The 13279-nt window shown below is 34.3% G+C and overlaps 2 protein-coding genes across 2 annotated transcripts in view; one reads left to right on the top strand and one right to left on the bottom strand.

Moving 5' to 3' along the window:
• Nucleotides 1-206: 206 nt before the first annotated feature.
• The window catches only part of LOC109186380 (putative nuclease HARBI1), a 27543-nt gene continuing 14470 nt past the window's right edge, over nucleotides 207-13279 (bottom strand). Inside the window, exon 3 of the mRNA XM_019336333.1 lies at nucleotides 207-1766. Coding sequence (XP_019191878.1) covers nucleotides 358-1740 — 1383 coding nt within the window. The 5' untranslated portion in view covers nucleotides 1741-1766 and the 3' untranslated portion in view covers nucleotides 207-357. The remainder of the gene's footprint in view (nucleotides 1767-13279) is intronic.
• LOC109186384 lies at nucleotides 9993-12321 on the top strand. The gene is made up of 5 exons (XM_019336336.1): nucleotides 9993-10176; nucleotides 10942-11119; nucleotides 11525-11608; nucleotides 11687-11890; nucleotides 11994-12321. The coding sequence occupies exons 1-5, from the start codon at nucleotides 10135-10137 to the stop codon at nucleotides 12080-12082; spliced, it is 597 nt and encodes a 198-aa protein (XP_019191881.1). The 5' UTR covers nucleotides 9993-10134; the 3' UTR covers nucleotides 12083-12321.

Raw genomic sequence — 13279 nt, 5'->3', positions numbered from 1 at the left:
TTACAATACACATATAGTAATTACAATATGCCTTGTGTTGAGGAAAACACAAAATTGTATTGTAAATTCTAACAACTATTGACACCGTTTAATAGTGAATAAACTATAAATATTAATTAAAAGACATATTATACTTGAAATTGATCATTATTATTGGTCTAATATATCCATAAATCTAAAAATAGAAAAGCTGATTAACTTCGATCTGAGAAATAAACCTGTATTAACTATTATTAATTCTGTAACATGACTTGCCAAGTTGCCAATGCACATAGGTAAATTACAGTATTGCCCTTTATATAGAAAACACAAAATTGTATTGTAAATTCTAACATAACTATTTTTTTTAAGTTGATTCTATAGAAACTTGGTGCCGGCGTGATGTTGGTGCAAGAGCTTGTGGGCAATTTGATCTCTAGCCTGCATTGCGGTGGCCGACCGGACTGGATTTTCCGGCGACATTTCGTCGTCGAAGAGATCGAACCTTAACGCCGGGTCCAATTCTTCCCCTTGCATTTCGCAAATGTTATGCAAAACGCAGCAGGCGCCCAGCACCACCGGCAGGTCCTGCAGCTTCACCTCCGTCCTCTTCTGGAGGCAGCTCCACCGCGCCTTCAGCCGCATAAACGCCTCCTTCGCCACCTTCTCCACCTCGCCGACTTTCTCGTTGAAGGCGTGCTGTGTCCAGGTCAGATTTTGGTGCGTGTACGGCACCAGAGTCCAGTCCGTTAACGGATACCCTGAATTTCCGGCCACCCAGATGTCTTTCAGCAGGCCGCGGCTTGCGCGCTGGTAGAGCGCCGATTTTTCTAGAACCTTGTCGTCGGACATGGATCCCGGCCAGCCGATGCAGACGTCGGAGAATACTCCTTTGGAGTCTACGACTCCTTGGAGCGTGACGGAGTAGGATGTCTTCTGGTTTCGCTCCGTGTGGCGTTTGTTGAAGTAGGCGGCGACCGAGGCTTTCGGCGCGATTATCGGGATGTGGGTGGTGTACATTGCGCCGGCGACGTTGGGGATTCCGGCGAGGATTTGGAAGTCGCGTTTGGTTTGGTTGATTTTGGAGTCGTCCGGCCATTGGAGGAATTTGGGCATGAGGACTCCTCGGATGGCGGTGGAGACCTCGAGGACGAGCTTGTGACACGTGGAGATCCCCAGCCCGAACCGCTTCGACACTTCCCGGAGCGGCTCCCCGGTGGCGAGGCGCCAAATGCAGACGGCCACCCTCTGCCGCACCGGAATCGCCTGCCGCAGCATCGTGTCCTTCTTCGTCACCACCGACTCCAACTCCTCGCAGATCATATCGAACGTCGCTTTGCTCATCCTAAACGCCTTCTTAAACTCCTCCTCCGGAAAATCCGGGCCGTTACACTGCTCCCACCACGCATTCGACCGGTTCTTCACCCACAACCGCCGCTGATGCTGCCCCCCTCCCCCACCGGCATCCGACGTGCTAACAACATCCACAGACTCCGCACGACCGCGCTTCCCATTCCCCTTCATCTCCTCCACCTCCGCCGCCGTCACCGCCGCCGTCCTCGGCGGCTCCCTATCCGCCGGAAGAAACTTGTTCAGAATCTCCTCCACCGACGAATCGGAATGATCATAGTAAGAATCATTATCCATTCTCTGCTTCTTAACCGCCGGCTGGGGAGCAAAGTCGAAATCCTGGAAGAAGCTCAACAGATTCGGCCAGGAAGCGTCGTCTGAACAGGGAAACGAAATCGAAGAAATTTCCATTAAATCGTAATCGGAGATATAATCTACTCAGAAAATGGAACGAATTGAAAACGCATGTGAACACAGAAGAACTCTGAATTTCTGAAAAATGGAGGGTTTGACTATATATAAGGAAGAAGAGACGCTGGTGATGTGATTGGGACGCGGTCGAAAGGTGAGTGAGAGGAAGATTCTTGGACGGTGAGTTGGACTGTTTTAAGATGATGAATTAAGGAAGAATGTTTTACGCGGTACAATGTGGTCATATCACATTTGGAAATCTTGTAATACCGTAGAAGTTTCTTCATATCTTTTAACTCGCCAAAAAAGCGTCACCTCAACTCAACAGATTCTTTTCTTCTTTCTTATCGTTACAATAACACAAAAATTCGCCCCCCGCCCCCTTCTTATCCTATATATATATATAAATATATGTATTTTATTATCCACACCATATCAATAATATCTCATAAAAATTTACATATTTAATTCTATCAAATATTACTGATACTGATATCGATTTTAATTTTGATTTTGATATAGTTAAGTACAAATATATAATTAGGTATGGTATACAATATTATTGGTATCATAACAAATTCAATTAAGTATTCAATAATATTATATTTTTTACATTTTTTTTATTATAAATGTGTATTTAATGATATAAGGCTTTCTAGAAGTCAGAAATACTACGACGGGTGCAATGAACATTTTTACTCGTTTATGTATTTTTTAAAAAAATTAAATTTAAAGATAATTTAGCAATGTCGTCTATTTAGATAAAATTTCATGGTGTGATTTGTTTCTTTTTGGTCATTGTCAATAGTGTGGGGCGATAGAGTTAGTTAGGTCAACGAGCATGTGATTCTTGATATGAATCATTGGTTTAATTCCATACGAAATGACACCCTGGTTTTTCATCTAAAAAAGGAATGAATATAAATATATAATTTTATTATGTATAAAGTACACTAGTGACACATTTTTATATGGAAGTAATGATATACTTTAATTTAAATAAATTTGATACAATATTAACACTACAAGAATGTTAACATTTAGCGACGTTTTTTAAACGTCGGTAAAAATAAAAAAACGTCGCCAAATATTTTTACTGACGAAATATTTATAAGGTGTATTCAATAAATATGAAACTTTGTGTTTGTTTAGATAAATAAAAAAAATTATTGTATTATAACAGAGTCAGTAGCACTCAAAAAGATTTAATAATTAAAAAAAAAGTGAAAAGCGCAAGAAAGAAAATAATAATCGAATAATGCAAAATGTAAAAATTGAATAATTGAAATAAATGTAGAGCTTGATTAATTAAAGGGGTTGCTATTTGCACCACTCTTTAATCAACATTGGGTATAAAGTATCATGAAATTATAAAAAGGTAAAAAATTTTAATAATTATATAGGTGGTATAAATAGCCAAATAGGTGGCAAATTGCTATTTTCACCACCTTGGTCAAACTTCATTAAAAAATAAAAAAAAAAAATCGAGAACGCCTTCTCCGGTGAGATCGCCTTCTCACTGGAGTTTGTTTTTTTAATTTTTTATTTTTATTTTTATTTTTTTTTTGCGAGGGGCTGCCTTCTCACCAATGAAGGCGACCCAGGTAACCTTCTACCTGGGTTGCCTTTAGGGGGCGTTTGGTTCAGGTCATCTTAGATTACCTAGGTAATCTGAGTCTGGTAATGTTATATTACCAGCTGATGTGACGGTAATGTTTCAAGGTAATGTGATTACCTCCAATTTTTTAGGTAATCTTAGATTACCTTGCATTATTCCAACTTTGCCCTTGTTAACTAATCCTTATATAATAATAATAATAATAATAATAATAATAATAATAATAATAATAATAAAAATTAATATATGTTTATATAATCAAATATATATGTGTATATTTATATATTTAATTTTTTTAATATTTAAGCATCGATTACATTCATACATATAAATAAATAACACACATTATATATATATATATATATATATATATATATATATATATATATATATATATATATATATATTATTGAGGACATTATTGTAAATTGATCCATATAACCTAAAATATAACCTTGAACCAAACAAGGTAATATTATATTACACTATCCAAACCAAACACACAAGGTAATCTTACATTCCCAACATCTCACATTACCTTCCGGGAGGTAATCCTATTACCTGGGGTAATCTAAGATTCCGTGAACCAAACGCCCCCTTAGGGATAGAAATGGGGCGGGTGTGTGCGGGGGATATATCCCCCCGCCCCCACACTGGCATTCCCAACCCACTCCTTGCACCCTCGCAGGTAATGAAATTCTGACAACCTCATACCCGCCCCGCGAAAAGTTTGCGGGTGCGGGTAATACCCAACCCGCAATTCTAATTATTAATATGACACTTAAATCTAATAAAAATTATACTACAATTCTAATTATCACATGAATTTTTATAACATTGAACATAACTCTAAAATTTAATAAGAGCCAATAAAGTTAATCCTTAATTGGAACTAAAATTGTCTTGGTAGTATAAATTGAATTAAGTGTTTACTCGTTATATTATTTGTGTTGTTCTTATTCAATTTTAATTAACAAAAAACTAAGAAATTTAATTCATTATGCATTTTAATTATAAAATATACATAAATTTATATAATACATGAATACTAATAACAAAATATATATAAGTGCGGGTGCGGATGTGGGGCGGGGATACCTCCCCCCGCACTCGCCCCCATATCCGCTGAGAAGGCAGTCATCGCCTTCTCACCTTCTGTTTGTTCTTTTTTTTAAAAAAAAGAAAAAGAAAAGAGTAGTTTGATTATTAAATAAAAATAAATAGTAAATATTAATATTTGACTATATTTAATGAGGTGGTGCAAATAATACTTTTGTATTTGCATCACCTATAGAGTTACTACACCTATTAAATAGATGGTGTAAATAACAAATAGGGTGATGCAAATAGAGTTTTCTTAATTAAATCAATCTCGAACATATCATATACTTTACTCTTTTACAAGGTTTTGATTTGCTTAATTATGAAAGTAAAGTTGATCAATTTTAATCCATTGACAATTGTCTTTTTTCTATTTTAGTTTTCAATCTCGGAATCAATTAGATTTGATACTTGGTTTTAACATTTTTGTTACTTTTAGTCATAGTTAGGTAGTAAATTTGTTTAAAAAATTCAATCATAAAAAAACCAAAAGAGTAAAAGTAATAAGTTTGTCGTTAGTGCACCCCTCCTATATCATTTGCATATTATTATACATGAGCTAGGTTTATCTAATGCACACTTTCAAGTAATAACTAGCGATTTTCCTCGTCATAAAAAAATTACTGATGAAATTAATATTCCCGAGTATACATACCTGCTCAGAACCCAGCTAAGTCACCACGAGGTACTGATCCCAACCTAAATTGACCTTATGGGTAACCGACCCAATCTCAATGCAAATAGTGAGCATGTTATGACTACTCAGCATATAGCTTGTCTTACCTTGAGATTGGAATCGACCTCGAGTGCTTGGGATGATTAACCCGAGCGGGGCCACTAAGAGAGATGAACCTTATTTCACGATTTCAACCCGAACGCAAAGGGAACGGGAAAGTCAAGAATCTTTGCACACGTGGGGGAATCAGTAACACCTCCCCCTGTGCATGTGTCATACGTGTCACACATGCCGAGCCCCCCCCCCCCCTCCCGCTCCTCCCGCATGTGCTCCATTCACATTCCTATAACTATCACATTTAATGCCTTAAATTGGGACTTTTGGGGCATTTTACTTAATCTTAGTCAACTCAGAACGCTCTGGCACGATGTCACATCTTTCCGAACTCAACTACTTAAACCAACAAGCAGACTTATCTTGTACGATCCTACATACCAAATCAATATGCATACACTTATCTAGGGATGGCAATGTGCCCCTTCCCCGACGGGGATCCCCGATCCCCGCCCCGAAAGAGACGGGGATTGGGGATGGGGACGGGGAATATGTGTAATTCCTACGGGGACGGGGACGGGGACGGGGATACCCCTCCCCGCCCCGCCCCGTCCCCGAATAATATATATATGTGTGTGTATATATATATATATATATATATATATATATATATAATAGTAACAGAATACTATATATATTTATATATGTAATGAATATATATATAGTTAATGTTGTTACTGTTTATATAAGTTGCAGTATTGCTACTGTATATACTTCATTGCATATATAAATATAAATAGTATATTGTTAGTATTTTATTTATTTATTTATTTGTAGAGTTAGTATTTTAGTTTTGAAACTAAGACTTAAATTTTAAATTTTTTATTAACAAAAATTAAAAATTTAACATTTTGACTAGGAGTTGACGGGGAATAGGGAATCCCCGTCCCTGCCTAATTCCCCGTGGGGATGGGGATGAGGAATATTTTCAATTCTCCGCCGGGGATGGGGACGGGGTCGCGGAGACGGGGACGAGGAATTTACTCCCCGCCCCCGCCCTGTCCCGTTGCGATCCCTACACTTATCTACATACCCCGATGTATTTACTACATCACGTACTAATTTTTGAATCTATATATCAAATAAGTTTTAACTTAGTATATTGAAATAATAAATTAAAATGGAAAACGTGATAATTAATTCAAATTAAAATATATGCGGGAAAAAGGGTTGATAACGTGCATGTATGCAATCTTACTTAGTCGTCAACAATATAATAGGGCAACTACATGAATCGTATAAATAAATTAAATGATAACGTTGTCTTTTTCTGTGTGTTTTTTTTTTTTTTTTTTTTTTTTTTTTTTTTTTTTTTTATTGTTATGTTTGCTAATTTGTATTTTTGCAATAATAGATAAATAAATAACAACGACCAAGAGGTCAGCGTTATCATTTAAAAATAACACTTAAAAAAAGGAGTTCATGCTTACATGCTTATTACATCACCTTTAGATTTTAGAATAAATCACAAATGTAATAAAAGAGTTAAGAGTGATATTATGAATACTTTTTTTTTTTTTTACGTAACGTACATTATATAATTGAGTATTTCTCTTCATCTTTAAAATATTATCTCACGCATAATATATCTAATATATTGACTAAATGATATATTTTTTGTATTTTTTATAATAAATACATTATTACTTTTTTATTACAATTTTTTAATAACAGTTGTAAAGGAGATTAAGAAGACAATTTGTGTAGATTTATAGGGAGTACTTGATTACTATGTGGTTTTTTTAATGAAATGTCACATGTTCGAATCTTATCCCAATAAAAATATTGGCATATTATGTTGTTGAGCAGATACTACGGATATGTTAGATTGTAGACCTAAAATAAAAAAATAAAATAAAAAAACTCAAGTCTAAAGGTTTTCTAAATTCTTTTTTTTTTTTTATCAGTTTTTTTTAGGCAAATAAGGTGATGTGTAAGAGAGATAAATAGAGATTTTTAAAAAATAGAGTTTTGGTGTTAAAACATGTCTTTTCCTCAAATTTTGATAAGTTCTATTTTATTTTATTTTATTTTTAAAAAAGAAAAAAAAAAAAAAAAAAAGAGAGAGAGAGATTTGGTGCACGTTGAGTGCACAAACCTTGCTCAACGAGAGCGTTTTGTGGTCACCCTGACACTTATTTTTCGTAAATTTTATTTTTCATGTTCTCTATCATGCTTGGAACATTAATCTGACAAAACTCTAAAATTGAATTCAACCATTGTGATTGCTCTTAGTGAGACCCACCAATTAATAAATAACACGTCCACTTGTATCATTTGATCTAGTTTCATGTAATTATTAGTTTTCATCTTCCATTGTATTTAAAAATTATTTTTAAATCAAAGATCTTGTGGTCAAGCGACATAATTGTGGCTCTTCTAAATTGATTGTCCATGGGTTAAGACGAATCCCAATATCCTCCTCCTCTAGCCAGATGTCTACACAACCTTGGATGATATCTTGAACATCTATGTTTTCAAGAACAAACACTATGACCCTGTTTGGTAAAAAATTGGCCTATAGGTCAATTTTGACTTATTTGATCACTATTAATTGTTTGATTTGGTTAAAATATCAATATAAATGTTTGATTAATTAACTTTTTGCAACACCAAAAGGCTAAAATTCAAAAAGCTACTCCAAGCAACTTTTTCAATAAGCTCTTTGAGAAAAGAAATTATATCAAACAGCTATCAGCTAACAGCTAATTTACCAAACACTTTTCTACAATCAGCCAATGTTACCAACTATTTATACCATATAATTAACACAATCAGCTAACAGTAAACAACTATCAGCTAACAACCATTTTATCGGATAGTTATGTTGTGCATCCGTATGCACCATGCATGGTGCATACGGATGCCAAAACGATGTCGTTTTATTAAAAAACACGCGTCTCCCCTTTAAAAAAAAAATTCAGGTTCGATTCTCAGCAACAACATTATATTGTTCATTCATTGTGGAATTTTAGTTCATAGATTATGGAATTGTAGTTCATTGATTATGGAATTATAGTTCATCGATTATGGAATTGTAGTCCATCGATTCTGAAATTTTAGTTTATAGATTATGGAATTTTAGTTCATTCATTCTGAAATTTTTAGTTCATAGATTAGATTATGGAATTATAGTTCATCGATTATGGAATTATAGTTCATCGATTATGGAATTATAGTTCATCAATTATGGAATTTTAGTTCATATGTTGTTGCTGAGAATCGAACCTGATTTTTTTTTTTAAGGGGAGACGCGCATTTTATTAAAACGATGTCGTTTTTGCATCCGTATGCACCATGCATGGTGCATACGGATGCACGGCATAATTTGCCCATTTTACCAAACAGGGCCTATACCTCGAAATTATGTTGTTCGAAAATTCGAAGAATATCAAGACCACAACTACACATGCAAGGAAAAACCAAACCCTAAATCCTAAGGAGAGAAGAGAACAATCCTAAATTCCATGGAGAGAGACGGTATGATCTTATGCTATCAAATTTAATATGTCAAACATTTTATAACAAATAACAAACGATATAATCTTAACGAATTGAACTATAACTCTTAATTTTCATAAATTATTTATAATTCCACTAACCCACTATAAGGCAAGCAACAAAAAACAACCCAATAATTACAAAATTTATATGCAATTTTTTTTTTTAAGTACTAAAAGACTCTATTACAACTTGAATCATTGATCTCTCATTTTAAAAAAGTCATTTCATGCAATCGTTATGCGTTGGACCCGTGTCCAACTTCCTTTTTTTTTTTTTTTTTTTAAATTTCAGACGGCTTCGTTATAGGAGTATATGTTCATAATTTTATTACTATATGTTAATAACTGTACATTCATAACTCGATAACTGTACGTTCATAACTCTATAACTGTACATTCATAACTCCATAACTGTACATTCATAACTCCATAATTGTACATTCATAATTTCTGAAGCTCTATGTTTACAATTTTAGAGCTCTATGTTCATAATTTTATCACTATATGTTCATAATTGTAAGTTCATAATGTCAGAGCTCTTTGTTCATAATTCGATCAATAACTGTACATTCATAATTTCATAACTGTAGATTCATAATCTCATAACTGTAGATTCATAACTCCATAACTGTACATTCATAACTCCATAACTGTACATTCATAATCTTCGAAGCTCTATATTCACAATTTTAAAGCTCCATGGTCATAATTTTATCACTATATGTTCATAATTGTAAGTTCATAATGTTAGAACTCTGTGTTCATAATTTCATAATTGCATAACTGTACATTCATAACGGCATTATTGTACATTCATAACGTCATAACTGTACATTTATAATAATAAAAAAATAATAATAATAATAACACCGTTAACGGCAAAACACGCGCGAATTTTTTTTTTTTTTTAACTAAATGACGCGTTTTTTTTTTTTTAAAACGACGTCGTTTTGGGCCCGTGTCCACAATGAATTGTGGACACGGGTCCAAGGCATAATTTGCCCATTTCATGCCTCTTGACCAGGTCATTGACTTACATGCAAGTTCTTAATTATATATTTTTTGCAATTAATTTACTTATTTATCTTAATTTGTTATTTATTAATTTTTATTACACCCTAACTTAACTATAATACTTGTTTATTCCAAAAAAACTATATAATACTTGTTGAATAAATTATGTTACTTGAGACATTCCTTAATTAAATTAATTATTTTGTCAATTTTGTCTTCAAATAGAAACAGTGGAAAAAGAAACCGGTGGTGTTCCGGGGCCGAGAAACGTGAGCCTCACAGGTGGTGAGCGACAGCCGAACATTTTCTTAAACCCGAAACAAATTTCACAAATACAATCGAATTTCTGAAGAGTGAGCTGATCTTCCATGGCTTCTCTGTTAAACCCCTCTCTCACTTCACCCAATAAGGTAAATTTCGTTATATGATAACCTAAGATCATATTCTGTGCGTGTGCTTGTACTTATTCTTGCTTATCTGTGTATGTATTTTTGATGTTCGATTGCTCTCATCTGTGTTTATATATGTTTTACTTACACTAGCAATCTCGGACTGTCCAGTTAAATTTTTGAATTCGTAGAGGAGAGGGGAAAACGTTGAAATTTTTGATCTATTCTTGCACAATAGCTAACCAGTACTTGAAATGGAGATTGATTGTCTTCATTGTTAAAAAAAAAAAAAAAAGGAAAACTATGCTCTGTATAATTAGAGGCAGTGCATAGAATGAGAGTGTTAAGAGTCCATAAAATAAGAGAGAACATAGTGCGTTTATAAGTTCATGAGTTAGACTAGCTAATTGGTTGAATATAATTCTGGTTTGGTCCTTGTGCATTATAGTTCAGTTGATTGACCTTAGCCCAATCTTAAATTATAACATGGTATCAGAATCTTTCCCGCTTAATCAATTAGTGAGGATACACATTTACTGAGTAATTTTATATTTGTCATCAACAAAAAGAAAGGAGTAAAAGGAAAAAATAAATAGATTGTTCTTGTTACACAAATTAGATTTTGGCAAACTGGTAGCTCGTTTATGGTTTTCATGAAACCAGTGTGATGTTTGAGTAAAGCAAGAACATTGTTGTATCTGTTTTTGCTTTTGACTGTTTTTATATCATGATATTCCTTTATATTCTCCTCACACTGGGGTCTCTTGCAAATTTTGCTGTCCTCAGTTAAATGTTGGAAGCTTTAGAGCTTCATCCACACATATGGTTCAGATAAGGACATTTCAGCTTGTTTCCCCAGCAGGCAGAAGGCGTGGAAATTCTTTATTGATGAAAGCCAAGTCATCTGCAGAAGCCGATGTACTTGCTGATGATTCTGTTAGTGTTGGAGTCGATGATAAGAATGGTGTTCTTCTCTTCCATCTCCAACTTTCACAAAACCTGTTTTGAGTTATTTGGACATTTTATTGTTCATCATATTTATGTTTGTCAAATTGTTATGGTCAATATGCTAAGTGCTAATACAACTTCTTTTGATCCACTGGTATTTTTTTCATTGAAGAAATTTAAAAATTTTTAATAATATTTCATCGTGCTTCAGCTTCGCTCGTAGGCACATTGTCGAACCACGTAAATCTAATGTTCTTTACTTTCTGTCATTATTTTTTGTTCTCGTTTATCTCAACACATTTTACTGTTCTTGAATCTTGATGGTATAGTTGGCATTTAATTCATGGCAGAGACAAAATGGCCCCTTTGCTTGACAGTATCTTTACTTCTCAACTGAAAATGTGAATCTGAATCAATGCAGGTTTTGGAGTTGTCAGTATGCACCATGTTGGAATCCTATGTGAAAATCTCGAGAGGTCATTGGACTTTTACCAGAACATTCTCGGTGAGTTGAACCGTAGTCTTGAGTTTATATTTCTACAGATCATGTATATACTCAGACTATCTATACGCTAATCGTTAGGTCTTGAGATAAACGAGGCGAGGCCACACGACAAGTTACCCTATAGAGGTGCTTGGTTGTGGGTTGGGTCCGAGATGATACACCTGATGGAGCTTCCAAATCCCGATCCATTGACCGGTCGACCAGAACATGGAGGCCAGGATCGTCATACTTGCATAGCAATCAGGGACGTGTCTAAGCTCAAAGTTATTCTCGACAAAGCTGGTAGTTTTGCTTTCCTATCCCGTTCACTGAGACGATCCATCTTATGAGTTCTTGTTTAACTGGATTAGTATCATCTCCTTCACGCTTCCCGTCTTTCTTTCAGGTATTCCCTACACCCTCAGTCGCTCCGGGAGGCCAGCGCTTTTTACACGAGATCCAGATGCCAATGCACTAGAATTTACCCAGGTTTAACTTCAAGACATGGTAGAATCTTCATTCTCATATTAATCAACAATAGGATGCTGTGTATAGTGTATACATCGTTAGGAATATTCAGAGTTCACAAATCTATTGTAAGCCAAAAGTGCATCCCTTTATATGACACTTTTACAGAACATAACTTGAGTTGTGCATTGATAATCTTGATTTCTAGTATGTCTACTATACACTTGATGCTGTGCTATGCTCATTATACTCATTATATGTAATTGGTTTGTACGAGGTAATATTGTTTTGTTGGACGATGATTTATAGAGTTATAGAATATAGATGCCCAAAAACTGGTGCATTTGTTTCCCTGCCAACTTATTGGTTACTTTTCATATTATCCTCAATTAACCATTCACAAGGATAAATTACTGCAATAGTCCATTTATTATATTGTTTTGTCTAAATTTTTATCTATTTTAGTCTATCAAATAACTAAAAATATGTATAAATTTGATAGTTAATGATATTGTTTGATAAAATTGGAAGTCAACAATATGATGGAATAATTGCAGTTGAGGGTTTTTTTTTTTTTTTTTTTTTTTTGGCATATAACATTCGATATCTCCACCATTGTAAGACTAATGCAAATTTGGCTCTAGTAGCGCTCGCAAAATTAATGCAACCCAAATAACTGAAGATCCATTAAGAGTACCAGTTGGGCCAATCACAAGGTCTAAGTCCAAACAATTAAAACAACTCTTTATTGGTTATGTTCAAAAATGGTGGAAATCCAATTCAAGCCCAATTGCAAATGATGGCGAAGAACTCAAGGCTTTTTATAATTGTTTAAGTGCTGATTTTGGTGATTAAATTAGGCCCAAATCAACCCAATTATTTTTTGTCATCATTAATTTAAATTGTTTGGCATAAAAGAGAAAACACTAGTTGTATTTAGAAAGGATTCCTTAAATCCTTTTCTAAATAAAACTCTATTTACTTGTTTTCTAGATTAAGTTTAGGACTCTTTTTCCCATTGTATTTAGATTACAATGCTGCCCTATACCTATAAATAGGGCACATCCATATCAGTTTTGAGCAGGCTTTAATTCAATAAAATTCTTAAGTTTTTCTTTACACTTGTGTAAGAAACCTTATGGCTAATTGTGGATTCAATTAGTGGCTAGTCGTGGACTCGACTAGCAAATTGATTCGTGGACTCGAATCAATCTTACTTTCTTC

The sequence above is a fragment of the Ipomoea nil genome, unplaced genomic scaffold, assembly GCF_001879475.1.
Source record: "Ipomoea nil cultivar Tokyo-kokei standard unplaced genomic scaffold, Asagao_1.1 scaffold1407, whole genome shotgun sequence".
Lineage (NCBI taxonomy): Eukaryota > Viridiplantae > Streptophyta > Magnoliopsida > Solanales > Convolvulaceae > Ipomoea > Ipomoea nil.
This window is presented reverse-complemented; position numbering and strand designations above follow the sequence as displayed.